The 17,925-nt window shown below is 32.5% G+C and overlaps 1 protein-coding gene, 1 non-coding gene and 1 pseudogene across 2 annotated transcripts; 2 read left to right on the top strand and 1 right to left on the bottom strand.

Moving 5' to 3' along the window:
- Positions 1-2,748: 2,748 nt before the first annotated feature.
- LOC140820758 (small nucleolar RNA R71) lies at positions 2,749-2,855 on the bottom strand. Its single transcript, XR_012115571.1, has one exon. It is a non-coding gene; the product is annotated as a small nucleolar RNA R71 (small nucleolar RNA).
- Positions 2,856-3,522: 667 nt separating this feature from the next.
- The window catches only part of LOC140820755 (uncharacterized), an 82,974-nt pseudogene continuing 68,571 nt past the window's right edge, over positions 3,523-17,925 (top strand).
- On the top strand, positions 7,784-8,296 carry LOC140820754 (uncharacterized; the record flags this gene model as incomplete). The annotated part of the gene is made up of 1 exon (XM_073181102.1): positions 7,784-8,296. A coding segment is annotated over one exon (513 nt), but the record flags the coding sequence as incomplete, so codon positions are not given.

The raw sequence follows: 17,925 nt of genomic DNA, 5'->3' as shown, positions 1-17,925 counted from the left end.
TTATCTATGCTGCGGAAATATCTCCCTGATGATTCTCATATTATTCAGCCGGACGAGGCCGAACTTGATGAATCTCTGAGTTATGTTGAAAAGCCGATCCAGATTATCGATTGTAAAGAAAAGAGACTCAGAACGAAGACAATTCCTCTTGTGAAAGTTCAATGGACCCGTCATGGCGTTGAAGAAGCCACCTGGGAGACTGAATCGGATATGAGACATGAGTTCCCAGCATTGTTTCACTGATGTAAGTTTTATTTAGTTTCTATTACATGCCTTCTTATTGATATGATTGATTGCCTGTGATTTCGAGGACGAAATCATATCTTACGGGGGGGGGGGGGGGGGGGGGGGGGAAATGTAATGCCCGGAATTTGCTATGTTATTATTCCGAAATGATTTGTTAATTAATTGAGATGATTATGAGAGGATTAATCGGGACACTGTTTGAATTCAGCATGAAAAGATTTATATGCGAGGATGAGCTCTCGTGCATATGCGCGATCCAGCCGGGCGCATATGCGCGAAATGTCCAGAGAACCTCGCGCATAAGCGTGGATTCATGTCGCGCATACGCGCGAGGGTACCCGAGAGTTGGGTAAAATGATCAAGGGCCTCGCGCATATGCGCTGAATGAGGGCGCGCATATGCGCGAGTTGTGATAAACATAAAAATTGTACATTAATTAAATGTTTTATAATATAAATATATAGTTTTTGTTTTATTAAATGTTTAAATATTATATGTTTTATAATAAATTGTATAAAATATAAGTTGTTGTGTAATTACAAGTTTTTACTATTTTTTTACAGGTTCGATAAAACAAGAATAAACTTGGCGTTGCAAATGGGATTAAGATGATTTTTGGACCTGTAGAAAATTGATGTTAATATCTACAATATTGATGGCAAGCATTAGATAAAAATCCTCTCACAATTGTGATCAAATTAACCAACAAATAAAGTTACCAAAGGAGTGGCAGTTTTACCATGCTCTAATATTTTGACCATATCTCTCAAATTACTTGGTCAAATGGTTTGAAAAAAATACCACAACTAGACAACTCAATTATCAACATGTTTATTTTTATGTGAAGAAGCAAATTCGGAGAAGAAGATTTTCAAAAGTGATGTGTAATATAATATAATATCTTGGAACACCAATGAAGACTTATGTGTAAAAAAATGATATTTTATTTGTGGTTGTCTCCCCAAATTTGGCTATAAATAGGGGTGCATTGTAATGTATTTAGATATCCCTCCTTCTATGAACAAACCTTTGAGTTCATAATATTTCTCTCTATATTTTTCCTTTATTTCTTCATTTAAATATAATTAGCATGATAATTTCATATTCAAAGTTTTACACTTTGAATAATGAATAGCTAACTTCCTATAGTTGAGATGAAAAGGTGAAACTCTTGGCATGATAATAAGGTTACTAAAAGGTAAGAATCTATGTTTTATATTATTTAATCATTATTTATTGTTTATGTTATATTTATATCTTTAAGTATTTTTATATCCTACTTATAATTGGGGGTTTTGATTTATTGTTGCTATATGTTACACTAAATTCTTGGAACCATTTAAATGTTAGTTGTTATTACCAACCATTTAAAGTGGATGCCTTGATTTATTATATATGAATATATCATAATATTAATTTCTTGGTACCATTTAAATGTTAGTTTGGTTTTACCAACCATTTAAAGTGGGAACTTTGATTTAGTGTTTACAAATATATATAGCACAATAAATACTTGACCACATTTATAAGTTTTAGTATATATTATATACTTATAATATAATAATATATGACATAATATAAATATGATTATTTAATATATTGGAACCATTTTATTAAGTGGATTTCAATATTGTTCGTTAATGTTAACTTTATTAAAATAGCAAGAGTGGATCCTTTAGTCTCAACTACTTAAATTAAAATTAGAACAATTAAAATTTACCCATTAAAGATTCAAACAATTAAAATTAAAAAGAAACAAAAACAAAAACAAAACAAAAAGACATTGTAGTGGACTTGTAATTACCTTAGCTTCCCTGTGGATACGATATCGGACTCACCGAATTATACTACTTGTGGACAACCTGCTCTTGGGAGTGCAACAATCAGAGTCGCAACAAGTTTTTGGAGCCGTTGCCGGGGAAGTATAATTTAATTTCAAGTTTATTTAATTTCCTTTATAGTTTATTTTTCTTTAATTGAATTTTTATTGCTTTTGTGTGTTTTTATTCTTTTGCATTTGCATTTGCATGAGCATTTGGTCACGTACACTTAGTGGTCGACTCATTCGAAATAACCCTTTAATTTTACAAAACATGGCGGAAGAACACATCCAAGAAAATGAAGATGAAATTCAATCTCAACATGATCACGATAGACGAAGAAACTTAGAGATCACATGAATCCTACATGTACTAGTGCACCTTCATGTCTGGTTTTTCACCCTGATGCATCTCATTTCAATTTTAAGCCTGGTATTATCCAACTTTTACCCAACTTTCATGGCTTAGATTCTGAAAATCCATACATGCATTTACGAGAGTTTGAAGAAGTGTGCAACACATATAATGATCTAAATTGTAGCATGAACACCATTCGACTTGAGGTTTTTCCTTTTTCTTTAAAAGATAAAGCTAAAACTTGGCTACAAAATCTTAGATCTGGATCCATTCGAACTTGGGATGAATTGCAACAACAATTTTGAAAAAGTTTTTTCCATCACATAGATTCAAAAGGCAAATCATCATTTTTACTCAAAAACAAGGAGAAACTTTTTATCAGTGTTGGGATAGATACAAAGAATTGCTTAATCTTTGTCCACATCATGGTTTTGAAATTTGGAGAGTTGTTTCTCAATTTTATGAAGGCTTATCACCTAAAGATAGGCAAATGATTTAATTTATGTGTAATGGAACATTTGAAGATAAAGATCCAAACGAGGCAATTGAGTATCTCGATTCATTAGCTGAAAATGCTCAAAATTGGGACACGATAGGTACAATTGAACCATCAAATAAGATTCAATCTCCCACATCTGGTGGAGATATGTACACTCTCAAGGATGAACATGATCTTCAAGCTAGATTTACCTCTTTGGCAAGAAAAGTTGAGGCACTTGAATTGAAAAAGAATGGTCAATTAAAATTTGTTCAAGAAATTGCATGTCACATCTGTGATACAAGTGATCATTCTACAAAAGATTGTCCCACTTTGCCCTCTTTTAAAGAATGTCTCCATGAACAAGTCAATGTTTTGAACAATTTCAAAAGGCCAAATTTTGAAACATTTTCTCAATGTTACAATCCAGTTTGGCGAAATCATCCAAATTTTAGTTGGAGGAATGATAATGCTGCACAATTTTCACAACCACATTTCCAAAATCAACAAAATTTTCAAAATTATGCACCTTAAGTTCCTCCACCTAAAAGAAATTTGGAAGATACATTGAATTCTTTCATTGCAACGCAAGATTCTATCAATACTCAAACTGCTCAAACCATGACAGATTTGAAAGATACTCTTGCTAAATTTGCATCTGCACTTAATGTCCATGAAAAAGCTAAATTTCCTGCACAACCACAGCCTAATCCCAAGGATCATCATTCACAAACTGGAACTTCTGGAACTCAACCGATGGATCACGTAAAGTCTGTTATTACCCTTCGAAGTGGTAAGGTTGTGGAAAAATTCATTCTTGAACCTTGTGAAGATGATGATAAATCAACTCCAAAGGGTAAGGAAGTGGAACCCATAACTTGCGAAGAGGAGGTTCAACAGACAGTGTCACTACCATTCCCTCATGCATTGAAAAATACAAAAAAATCAAATTTGAATTCTGATATATTTGATATTTTTAAACAAGTAAAAGTTAATATTCCTTTATTAGATGCAATAAAACAGGTACCATCATATGCCAAATTTTTGAAAGACTTGTGCACTGTGAAAAGAAAATTGAATGTGAAAAGAAAACATTTTTAGCCGTACAAGTAAGTGCAATCATTCAAAATAATAATACTTTGAAATACAAAGACTCTGGTTGTCCTACTATTTCATGTATTATTGGAGAACGAAAGATTAAAAAAGCCTTGCTTGATCTTGGAGCTAGTGTGAATTTATTTCCATATTCAGTTTATCAAGAACTCAATCTAGGCGAGTTAAAATCTACTTCAGTAACACTTTTACTTGCCGATAGATCTGTTAAAGTCCCAAGAGGTATGGTAGAAGACGTATTGGTCCAAGTTGATAACTTTGTATATCCTGTCGATTTCATAGTTTTAGATACACAACCTATCGAAGCTTGTAACGCAATTCCTGTCATTCTGGGTCGTCCATTTTTAGCAACTTCTAATGCTCTTATAAATTGCAGGAATGGAATAATGAAGTTGTCATTTGGTAACATGACCTTGGAGCTTAATGTGTTTAATCTTTGTAAGCAACCACATGACAAAGGAGATGACAAATGAGATGAAAGTGAAGATGAAAATCTTATTGAAACTCTTGTGGAAGAAAACATTCAAGAAGGGAGTACTCGTGATCAATTAGATATTTGTTCAATTGAAACTGCTAAAGAAAATATTGAAATTGATCTTGATGATTTTATCAGGTATCACTCGTTACCAGGATAAGAGAAAGAATTTGATGCAAAATATGAGAACAAAGACGAACAACCCATATTGGAGTTAAAACCCTTGCCAGAAGAATTGAAGTATGATTTCTTGGAGAAGATGAAACATATCCGGTGGTAATATCTTCCAAACTATCAAGTAATCAAGAAGGTAAATTAGTTGACATGCTTAAAAGACATAAAATGCAATTGGTTGGACACTAAAAGATCTTAAGGGCATTAATCCACTAATTTGCACTCACAAAATTCACTTAGAAGAAAATGCTAAAACATCTAAACAACCACAAAGGAGATTAAATCCACACATGAAAGATGTTGTGAAAACTGAAGTTCTCAAACTACTTGATGTTGGGATTATCTACCCTATTTCTGATAGTAAGTGGGTAAGCCCAACACAAGTAGTTCCAAAAAAATCTGGCATCACAGTGATAAAAAATGAAAAAGGTGAATTGTTAACAAGTCGAGTCCCATGGATGTGTATTGATTATAGAAAAATAAATGACGCCACTAGAAAAGATCATTTTCCATTACCATTTTTGGATCAAATTTTAGAAAGAGTAGCAGGTCATCCATACTACTGTTTTCTTGATGGATATTCAGGTTATTATCAAAATCCATTGCACTCAAAGATCAAGATAAAACTACATTCACATGTCCTTTTTGAACATTTGCATTTAGAAGGATGTCATTTGGATTATGCAATGCCCCAGCAACATTTCAAAGATGTATGCTAAGCATTTTTTGCGACATGGTTGAAAATTGTTTGGAAATTTTCATGGATGATTTAACTATCTTTGGGAATACATTTGATAATTGTCTTGAAAATTTGGAAAAAATTTTAAAAAGATGCGAGGAAAATGGTCTTATTTTAAATTGGGAAAAATGTCATTACATGATTACTTCTGGAATTGTTTTGGGACATGTCGTGTCATCTCATGGAATTGAAGTTGATAAAGCAAAAGTTGATGTCATTGCCAATTTACCCCCTCCAAAACCATTAAAGAAATTCTCTCATTTTTGGGACATGCTGGATTTTATAGGAGGTTTATAAAGGACTTTAGTATAATCTCTAAACCCATTTGTGGTTTCTTAACAAAAGACATTGCATTTGAGTGGACTCAAGAATGTCAAAATGCTTTTGATAAAATCATTCGACATTTAACATCAGCTCCTATCATGCAACCTCCTGATTGGTCTTTACCATTTGAAATCATGTGCGATGCGAGTGATTATGCAGTCGGTGCAGTATTGGGTCAAAGAAGAAACGGTAAGCCTTATGTGATATATTATGCAAGTAGAACTTTAAACAATGCTCAAATGAATTACTCCACAACTGAAAAAGAACTACTTGCTGTAATATTTGCATTAGATAAATTTCGTTCTTATTTGATTGGATCAATGACTATTGTGTTTACTGATCATTCTGCTATTAGATATTTGTTGACCAAACAGGATGCAAAGCCACGACTGATACGATGGATTTTGTTGCTCCAAGAATTTGACATTGTGATCAAAGATAAAAAAAGGAACCGAGAATGTTGTAGCCGATCATTTATCGAGACTAGTAACAGGATCATCTTGTGAAATGACACCAATTAACAATAATTTTCCTGATGAACATCTATTTTCAGTTACTACTACAGCTTGGTTTGCTAACATAGAAAATTTTCTTGTGACAGGAAAAATGCCACCGCAATGGAGTTCTCAAGATAAAAGAAAATTTTTGAATGAGGTAAAAAACTTTTATTGGGATGATCCGTATCTGTTCAAGTATTGTCCAGATCAAATTTTTCGACGTTGCATACCCGAAAATGAGGTAAGTAGTGTCATTAAATTTTGTCATTCAGAAGCATGCGGAGGACATTTTTTCAAAGAAAACAGCTGCAAAAATCTTGCAGTGCGGATTTTATTGGCTCACTTTGTTTAAAGACACTCACAAAATCTGCAAGATCTGTGAAAATTGTCAAAAATTGGGTGCGATTTCAAAAAGAAACATGATGCCTTTGAATCCTATTATCGAAATCGAAATCTTTGATTGTTGGGGAATTGATTTTATGGGACCTTTTCCACCGTCGTTTGGATACTTGTATATTTTAGTTGCAGTTGATTATGTTTCCAAATGGATAGAGGCAATTCCATGTCGAACAAATGATCATAAAATCGTCATCAAATTTTTGAAAGAAAATATTTTTAGTAGATTTGGAATTCCTCGAGCTATGATAAGTGATGGGGGAATTCATTTTGTTAATAAACCATTTGCTTCATTAATGAAAAAATATGATATTACTCACAAAGTAACTACTCCTTATCATCCTCAAACAAATGGACAAGTTGAATTAGCTAATATGGAGATAAAGCAAATTTTGGAAAAAACTGTTAACTCAAATAGAAAAGATTGGTCTCTGTGACTTAATGATGCACTTTGGGCATATCGAACAGCTTTTAAAACATCATTGAATATGTCTCCCTATAGGTTGGTTTACGGAAAACATTGTCATTTGCCTGTGGAATTGGAACATAAAGCTTATTGGGTGATCAAAACTTTAAATTCAAGCATGGATGATGCCAACAAATTGCGTAAATTACAACTTAATGAACTTGATGAACTCAGAAATGACATGTATGAGAATTCAATGATTTATAAAGCAAAAATCAAATCATTTCATGATAAAACAATTCTTAGAAAATCTTTTGAGATTGGTAAAAAAGTTTTGCTTTATAATTCTCGACTTCACATATTCCCAGGAAAATTACGATCAAAATGGACAGGCCCATATATTGTAAAGCATGTGTATACTTGTGGAGCTGTGGATATTGAAAATCCTAAAAATGGTGATATTTTTAAAGTAAATGGACAAAGGCTTAAACCAATTTTAGAAAATGAAATCTTTGAAGAAGAGTTTATTTCTCATTCTGATCCTTGATTTTTTTTATTTTGTGTTGCATTTAAGTTTGTTTGTTTTTATTTCAAGTTTTCTTAATTTTTTTATTTTCCCGGTTAAATGGCGGATAACTGTACTCCGTGACTCTCATAGTCAGTTAAATCAGTTTCCCACAATTGTTGACACAAAAATAAAAAAAAATCATTTCTTTTCTTTTCAAAATGGATGAAATTCTCTCAATAATTTGTAAATATTTCCCTCTGTTTCTGAAAATGTTCTAAGAAAAATTTATGCAGGAAGGTGTGAAAGATTGAGATTGCTAATGCAAAAAGGAATTCCAGAAGATATTCGTCTTATAATAGAAGCTAAGGTTCGATTAGGAGGAGAAGTTCCACAATCATTGCTCATTCGGTATTTGCCTGGATTAGGAAAAAGCACTTATGCGAAAAAACGAAGGGCCAAAAGTTTAGGGGTTTGTCATAATTGTGCAAGATGGAATTGTGACAAACGATGCAGATCTTTGGGATGTGTTTCCAATAACAGAGAAGATAAAATTGGTTTCATTAAGAATGGGCTGAGTAAGGAGTCTTTAGATAACATCTTATTGACTCATGAGACGCATTCTATTGGACATGTGAATATTGAACTTCTCCGTTTATGGAAACAATTTCAAGATGAGCGTCATAGTCTTGGGAATCCGACTAAAAAAGACCCTGTTTGCCAATATATAAGAAAATTGGATGGGAAGCATATCCTCGACTCATAGAAGACGTTGAAGCCGTTTCTGGACGTAAAACCAGAGGAAAATTGTGAGCCACAATCACACTACTGTTTATATGCATGTGTGTCATTATTGTTTTTACTATTTATTCTGTTTACAGCTGTAACCCATAGTTTTGTTATGATAACATATTACCCCTATAAATTCTCTCATCTTTCTCTTTATTTTCGCAGACCAAAAAAGAAAGTAAAAACATGGCTGGATCCTCTACACAAACATTGAAAAATATTTTTGTATTTTGTGGGTCGAGTCCTGGAAAAAATGAAGTGTTTGTAGAAGCAGCGAATCATCTTTGAAAGATATTGGCTGAGAGAAAAATTAACTTGGTATATGGGGGAGGTAATATTGGGTTAATGGAATCTGTTTCAACATCTGCTCATCTTGGAGGTAGTCAGGTTTTGGGTATTATGAAATATTAAAGGTGTTACGATTGGGGAGGAATTAAAAGTTTCTTCTATGCATTAAAGAATCACTCAAATGATTGAAAATTCTGATGCTTTTATCGCACTACCAGGTGGTTTTGGTACATTAGAAGAAATTTTTCACACTGTTTCTTGGGCACAACTTAATATCCATAATAAACCTGTGGGCTTGTTGAATATCAATAATTATTTTGACAGTTTGTTGACATTTCTTGATAAAGTTGTGGAATAGAATTTCATTTCAGAAAATTCACAACGGATGCTTATCTGTGCTTCGACTGCCGACCAATTAATTGATGATTTGGAAGCTTTTGTTCATAAGCCTGTCCCGATGATAACAAAGATCAATTGGTCGCAATCAAGCAGTAAGAAAAGAAAGTTGGATCATTGATTCAAAAGTCGTGGATTGGTTTGCGTTTGTTTCAGTTTGTTATCTTCAATAAAATTCCAGGTGATATCTCTTTCATTATGTACTCTTTATTAATAGTTATTTTGACATTAGGAATAATGTCATATTCTGATTGGGGGGAGAAAAATTTAAAAAAAAATTATATATATATATATATATTTTATAATAAAATCATGTTTATTGCTTGTATCTTTGTAATTTTTTCAAAAATATCATACATTACATATTTGAAAGGTTTAAATTAGAAAAAGTATTAATCTATCTAAGAATGTTATATATTACATGTTTGAAAGATTTAAATTAGAACACACATTAATCTATTTAAGAATGTTTGAATTTTTATTTGAAAAAAAAAGTCAATTTTAATATTCTGATCAATATAAAAATATGATTTATGAAATCTTTTTGAGTGATTAACCATTGTGATAAAATCAGATATTAAAGTATATGGTCCAAGATATACCTTATAAGATTGCCTAAATTTTAAACTCACACATATTTTGTGAGTGAGTGGAGAGTACTGAGAAAACAACTTTCGAACCTTTATTGATCATGAGAGAAACTATCTATTGTTTAGATCTTGAGTTCTTATTTTGAAAAAAAAAATTTATATTTCCTGAAAAAAAAATACAAAAAAAAAAGATATTGAAGATCTATGTAATTTTTAAGTTATATGCTACGACCCATATATCTCTCATAAAAAAAATATAAAAAAAGAAAAAGAGAAATTTATTGTACAAATTAAATAAATATGTGGTCAAGAAGCATAAACTTAGAAAAAAATATAACAGGAAAAAAATATATAATAAGAACAACTAGATTGAATCAATGGATTTTCTATCTTTTGATTAGTTTGGCTCGTTTATCTGTCTGCATTCTGTAAACCATTTTTCTGAGCATTTATCTGTATTCCAACTCCATGAGAGAAATCGTTGCCATAAATTGAAACATTTATTAACATGTGAGGATATGGAGTTGAGACTCTTACAAGGAATTTCTGAAGGCCGTGTACATTTAACTACCTGAAATAAGCTTTGAATTGATCATCTCAAATTATTTCATAAATTATAATTATGATGATCTTGATATAACTTTGACAGTTTTCAAATTTAATTTAAACACCTAGATTTACATTTCTATTTAAATTAATCAATATGTTTTGTATTGCTATTAACGCTTAAATTGCTAGGGACTAGCAATAAGCTGGTTGGGAGATGTGATAAACATAAAAATTGTACATTAATTAAATGTTTTATAATACAAATATATAGTTTTTATTTTATTAAATGTTTAAATATTATATGTCTTATAATAAATTGTATAAAATATAAGTTGTTGTGTAATTACAAGTTTATACTATTTTTTTACAGGTTCGATAAAACAAGAATAAACTTGGCGTTGCAAATAAGATTAAGATGATTCTTGGACCTGTAAAAAATTGATGTTAATATCTACAATATTGATGACAAGCATGAGATAAAAATCCTCTCCCAATTGGGATCAAATTAAGCAACAAATAAAGTTACCAAAGGAGTGGCAGTTTTACCATGCTCTAGTATTTTGACCATATCTCTCAAATTACTTGGTCAAATGGTTTGAAAAAATTACCACAACTAGACAACTCAATTATCCACATGTTTCTTTTTATGTGAAGAAGCAAATTCGAAGAAGAAGATTTTCAAAAGTGATGTATAATATAATATAATATCTTGGAATACCAATGAAGACTTATGTGTAAAAAAATAATATTTTATTTGTGGTTGTCTCCCCAAATTTGGCTATAAATAGGGGTGCATTGTAATGTATTGAGATATCCCTCATTCTATGAACAAACCTTTGAGTTCATAATATTTCTCTCTATAGTTTTCCTTTATTTCTTCATTTAAATATAATTAGCATGATAATTTCATATTCAAAGTTTTACACTTTGAATAATGAATAGCTGACTTCCTATAGTTGAGATGAAAAGGTGAAACTCTTGGCATGATAATAAGGTTATTAAAAGGTAAGAATCTATGTTTTAAATTATTTAATCATTATTTATTGTTTATGTTATATTTATTTCTTTAAGTATTTTTATACCCTACTTATAAGTGGGAGTTTTGATTTATTGTTGCTATATGTTACACTAAATTCTTGGAACCATTTAAATGTTAGTTTGGTATTACCAACCATTTAAAGTGGATGCCTTGATTTATTATATATGAATATATCACAATATTAATTTCTTGGTACCATTTAAATGATTTAAATGGGAACCTTGATTTAGTGTTTACAAATATATATAGCACAATAAATACTTGACCACATTTATAAGTTTTAGTATATATTATATACTTATAAGATAATAATATATAACATAATATAAATATGATTATTTAATATATTGGAACCATTTTATTAAGTGGATTTCAATATTGTTCGTTAATGTTAACTTTATTAAAATACCAAGAGTGGATCCTTTAGCCTCAACTACTTAAATTAAAATTTGAACAATTAAAATTTACCCATTAAAGATTCAAACAATTAAAATTAAAAAGAAACAAAAACAAAAACAAAACAAAAAGACATTGTAGTGGACTTGTAATTACCTTAGCTTCCCTGTGGATACGATATCGGACTCACCGAATTATACTACTTGTGGACAACCTGCTCTTGGGAGTACAACAATCAGAGTCGCAACAAGGTGTTGTGCAGAGGACGCGCCGAGACATATAGTCTCGCGCATATGCGCTGAGTGATGTCGCGCATATGTGCGAGACGTGTTTTGCAAAGATAAAGCCACTTGCCCCTTTCATGCATGAATATATATACTTATATGTTCGTTCATTCTTCAGAGGAAATAAGTGAGAGGAACGAAGCAGCTTCCGGGGGAAAAAGGTTTCTTGATATTAAATTTTGATTTGCGACAAATCCGTCCATTTGATTTTAAATCCGACTTCAGTACTGAGTTCCTATCGACGCAGGCTACAACAGGACGTAAGTATTGTTACGTTTTGATATGTTTTGAAATTATGGTATTTTCAGAATTGAATATGATTCATATATTATGTTCTTGTCATGTTAGACATCATAGAATTGAAGTCAGATTAAGAAGCAGGTTGATTATGGGATTATTATGAATTTTCAGAGTATATTGATTAATACCGGACATATTTGGATTATTGATTAAATATGGATTGTATCAGATATGAGTTATGATTTGTAATTGATGTCTGTTGATTTGGTATTGACGGGGTACTGAGATTGTGCCGTTATGCCGTGAGTTGAATTAAATCCAGATTAATCAGATTCAGTGTTGAATTGAGATAGAATATTGATATTATGATTCTCAATATGTCGTTTCAGATTTACAGAGATAGTCTTGAGTTCAGAACGATTATCGCTTCAGACCGAGACTACAAACGAAAGGTATAAGTCAATGTGTATTGGGAGATCAACTAAAGTAGGAAATACTTGGGTTTCCCTAAATCACTTACTTATTATTATGTTTTATCATTGACTTGATTAAAATGCATGTTCTATTGATTTATAGAAGCATGCATTAGACGAGTAATCTTGTGACAGAAATACCTGATAGTGGCGGGATCGCCACAGGCACATTGCACGATGTCACAAGATAGTGTATTGATGATAGGACCACAGTCTGTGACGGGTAGGTCCAAACACTGGATGTTTGGTTCTATCGACCTGGATAGAATCGGAGATTCTTCTATTACTGTTAGTCGGTATAGGAATATCAACATCTGGAAACCGGGATCCCTAGACTAGGATTGAGTCTAGTCTGAGTCGTGGAGTCACGAGCATTGTCGGCGGTTTTATATTGATTATGTTTCAGAATTTGATACATATTGCTGTTACCTGTTCATGCTTTTATGTTTATCATATGATTGCATGTTTCATTGATTTATACTGGGATATCTTTCTCACCAGTATTATCCGGCTGTTGTCTTGTTTGTATGTGTACATGACAGCGGGTGGGACAGGATCTGGGTCAAGGAGATGAGGAGAGATCGTGATAGAATGGCGACTACGGACTTGGATTGTAAATAGGGTTTAAACACTTGATATCTAAGTTGTTGAACCTTAGTTTTTATTAAATGTAGACGGTACAGGACTTGTAGTTTCTTTTATACATATTTGTATATTCAGTTTACTTCATTACGTTCCGCATTTTAAAAAAAAAAATTAGACCCTGTATTATAGTTGATTAAATTATCCCAATGACGATTATGAACTTGATTAGCGTCCGGGTCCCCACATCATGCATGGCTAAAAACGCATTTTAAATTTAAATAAATGCTTTAATAATTAAGTATTTGCATGGGTTATACGTGTACTGAATTTGGGCACTACAAATTCAATAGAGAATTCCACCTTACGATATGGTGGAATGCCATAAACGTCCTGAGGAAAGACACTAGGAAAGTCTCTAACAATATCAACATCTCTAACCTCTGACTGATGGGAGCATGTGCGGTAGTGACATGTTGCGTGTTTTCTTTGATTGCTCGCAAGTGCACGTTTTCAAGTTATAGTAAAATGTAATTTTGAGTACAAGTGTCGATCCCACGAGGAATGTATTTTTAAATTTATATTATTGCTTGTAATTGAAATAATCTCGACTTTATTTAGAATAATCAATTGACAAATTTGTTTGCACCAATAACTAGATTGAAAATAAATTTAATTATAATACCAAATAGTAGTAAACAACAATGGAATAAAAGATCTAGAGGTCCGATTTCACACAACTATCCACCATGTGTTATTTTGTGTAGCTATATTATAAATGTACTTCTTATTCATTAGCCAAGAATTCTAAATTATCTACTCCCTCTCCTGAGTGTTAAATAGATATTAATTATCTAAAAAAAGATTGTAACGTCCCTGTCAACAATCTATAACTAAATAACACAATAAGCAATAACTTCTTTTAATGGCTTCAATAGCAATATATGTCCTCCCGAACTATATAAATACCATCGATGTATTTTTCCCTTTCTTGTTTATAAATTCCCTTTTCCAAGTAATAAATTATAAATATAAGAATCATTCAAGATATGGCCAGTAAAATGAAAGCATTAAGATTGGAAAAATACAAATGAACAATAAAGAAAACTTATATAGAATAATTCATAAATCCCAACACATGGTTTCTAGTTTTGTTCCATCATTCCTCTAGAAGCAAGAATTAGTTCATAATAAAAATAACACAACAACACATGAATCTTAAACAAGACATATCAAATAAAAATAAAGAAAGAAGAATTTATAACAAGAGATTTGGAGTGCAATGAAATTTCTGTCCAAAAGTGTGCAAGAGATTTCCTAAGGATGAACTTGAGCTTCAATCCTTTCTTTGTAGCCTCCTCTCCTTTCCTTTGCTCCCCCCAATGACCTAGAGAATGAATAATAGAAACCTTTTTATAGTCCTAGACAAGTCTTGTACGCAAAACACAAAAGTCATCAACTCCCATGCTCAGCACACCAAATAATCAGAATTTTCGGACTTTGTCTGTCACTGACCGCGGGTGCGGTAGAGATGGCACCGCGGGTGCGGTGCTGTTTCGGCGTGCCTTTAATTTTCGAACTATGAAGACCGCGGGTGCGGTGCTCTACTTACCGCGGGTGCGGTAAGGCTTCGGCAGAAATCTTTTAATTTCACACTTCAGTGATCGCGGGTGCGGTCCATATGCTACCGCGGGTGCGGTAATGTTTCGGCCACTTTATCTTTTGCACTACTCCAATTCAACAATTTGCTACTCCAAATTCTCATTCTAAGCTCCAAACTACAACAACAAAAACAACAACAAATCACATAAAACATGTTCAAGAGTCACAAAATTCCAAGTTAAAAAAAGTAATAAAAGTACAATAAATTGCACTTATCAAACTCCCCCAAACTTAAGATTTTGCTAGTCACGAGCAAAACAAAACAACACAAACAAACAAGTCATGAAATATTTTAAAGAACTTGGCCTCAAGATAAATTAACAACTCTTCATGCATTCACAATTCAAATCAATCCAACCACTTGTTCATCCGGATAAAATCATGCAATTGGTTAATTTTCTTAACTTCTAATCTCTTCAACTCATGTTTCAAAACATTCTCAATCGGTTTAAATTTTTACAAACACAAATCAAGAGGTCTTTTCCAGTAAAAATTGGGTTCAAAGCAATATTCATTCAAGAAATGGATACCCAATAAATATTTGATGCAATGAGGTGTTTGTAAAATTGATCAAGATTCTTACTCAATGAAAGTGTTTATCGATTGTCCATAAGCTAGATCCTCCCAATCACTCTCCACTAGTATATTGGACAACTATGACTAGGTTAATAGGATTTTCAATGGTTGTAATGTTAGGCCTTGGCTCATGGCTAAAAATGAAGATTAGGAATTCAAATAAGGGAGTAAGTTGAATTTTATCTCTTTTACAAACTCCACTTTTTCTTTTATCTCCATTATTTTATTTTATTTTATTCATTTCATCTCTTTTTCTCCCCTTTTTCTCCAACTTCATCAATGTAACATCATTCATTTTTTTTCTTTTTCTTTTGTAGGAGAATTTTCATTTCTTTGATCCTTTGAATTTTACTCCCTTGAGAAGGTAGGAAATTAATGTTTAAGATATTCAACGGGGTAGTAAATGTGGGATATTTGAAAGAACATCGAATGGAGGTCTTTTACACATATTAACGTGTGTCATTCGAATTCATATAATCTCAAAGAGGTGACAAATGATAAATTATTTTTATTTGGTAGCTTGAAAGGCTCAATCGATCCAAAAATCACCTAAATCATTCCTAAATCATAATTTGTCCATATTTCGCCTCGAGTGATGTTTGGATAGTTCTAGACAAAATCTCAATTCACCAACACAAAGTAGAATCTAATCATCGTAAAAATGGTGTCTCAATGCATCAACCAAATACATATATATTCAAAATAAAAGTTCTTGACTTCCAAGAAATTTAAAGAACACAATTTATTTCTCATATAGGCTCAATAGGGCTTCAAATGAATATTTATGAACAATATAAATAGGCCCAAATAAAATCAAAAATTGCCTCAATCATATATATGTTTGAACAAATTTATTTCAATGTCAAATGAAAATCACAGAGTTGTATAGAAATTATAAGTCTCAAACTTAACAAATCTGATGATTGTTCTCTAAATTTTTCAAATTGATCGATTAACATGAATGTAATGCATGACTTTTCTTCTTAATGCAAAATTTTTCTTTTCTCATCATTGGCCATTTCAAAATAAAATATTTCATGACTAAAACACTACAAACACACAATCAAACAACTCGAAAATAAATAAACACACAAAATAACCTAAAAAAATAAATAAACACACAAAAAAAATAAACACACAAGATAAAATAAAATAAATCACATCTCCCCCAAACTAAAACATGTGCATCGTCCTTGATGTAAATAAGCATGAAAATTAGGAGAATACACATACCTCGAGCAACGACCGTCAGTGGTTATCGCCATCCTCATCATCTGCGTCATCTTGGGGTGGTTAGAACTCCGGCGGGTGGTATATAGGTGGCCACTGTGGAGGAGGTGGAAACGGATTACCAGAGGAAGAAGCTGAAGGAAACTGCTGAGCCAAGACAGACGTAAAATACATCATATATCCCATAAATGTATCGGTCCTAAACCGAAACTCATCCATATCTTGGCGTTGTTGGTGCATCTCTTCTTCCAACTAAGTTAATCTATCCCGCCTATTTCTTGGTTGTGGTTGTGGTTCTTGAGCTTGAGCCTGGGCACGTCTTTCTGCAGCTCTTCTGTTGAATTCCATTTCAGCTCGACGTGCCGCAGCGTGATCACCTCTGACTGCCCTATGTGGTTGAATTACCACAATGACATTTTTCGGCTTTAATAATTCTTCATTCATTGCCCAAGTCACTCCTACATTTTGGCATAATGCAGTGATAAGAGAAGGGTGGAGGAGTTCGCTTGGAGAATTACCTCTTGCATAATCAAGCATCGAACTCTGAAGCAATTGACCTAAATCAATTGTCTTCCCTGTCATAATGCAAAAAGTAAGGATAGCCCTCTCGTTGATGACGGTGGTGGTGTGTTCGGTAGGCTTAATCCTAGCAGAAATAAATGAATACCAATCTTTAGCAACAGTTTTCAGATCAGACTTTGCTAGGCTGACATGCACATCATCCCTCATTCTCCACTCTGCTCCCTCTATGCAAATTGTTTGAAGAATATGATTATAATCAACATGCTCAGTCCGGTATTCTTCATATTCATCGTGCATTACTGGAGGGATACCATATAACGTATTGATCGTACGTGCATCAAAGGATACCATTTTTCCTCGCACCAAAATTTCAATTGATCATGCCTAACCTTGAGGTTAGCATAAAATTCTCTCACCAATGAAATGACAGCATCTTGTGGCTGCCTGCCAAACTCCTCCCAATGCCGAGCAGTAAGCATTAATCCAATTTCTGATCGAGGAAAACTCAAATCAAATCCCCTTTCTTTTACAATGCTTTTGTTTAAATTTTTTCCATAGTTCTCCTCCGCTATTTCGTTCCAAAACCTGTTTGCATCATAATTTACAGATGATGATACACCCTTAGATTGTTTTTTTCTTGGAGGCATTTTATCGAACACCTTTCAATCACCAACTTCTCCTCAATCCAATTCACAAAATTTAATGATTTTTGCACTCCCCAAAACTTAATACTCACAATATCCACACCTCAACAATATACACAACAATCAATCAACAAT

Source organism: Primulina eburnea, unplaced genomic scaffold, assembly GCF_022965805.1.
Source record: "Primulina eburnea isolate SZY01 unplaced genomic scaffold, ASM2296580v1 ctg1423, whole genome shotgun sequence".
NCBI lineage: Eukaryota > Viridiplantae > Streptophyta > Magnoliopsida > Lamiales > Gesneriaceae > Primulina > Primulina eburnea.
The sequence above is the reverse complement of the archived record's forward strand: the minus strand, read 5'-3'. Positions and strand labels throughout refer to the sequence as shown.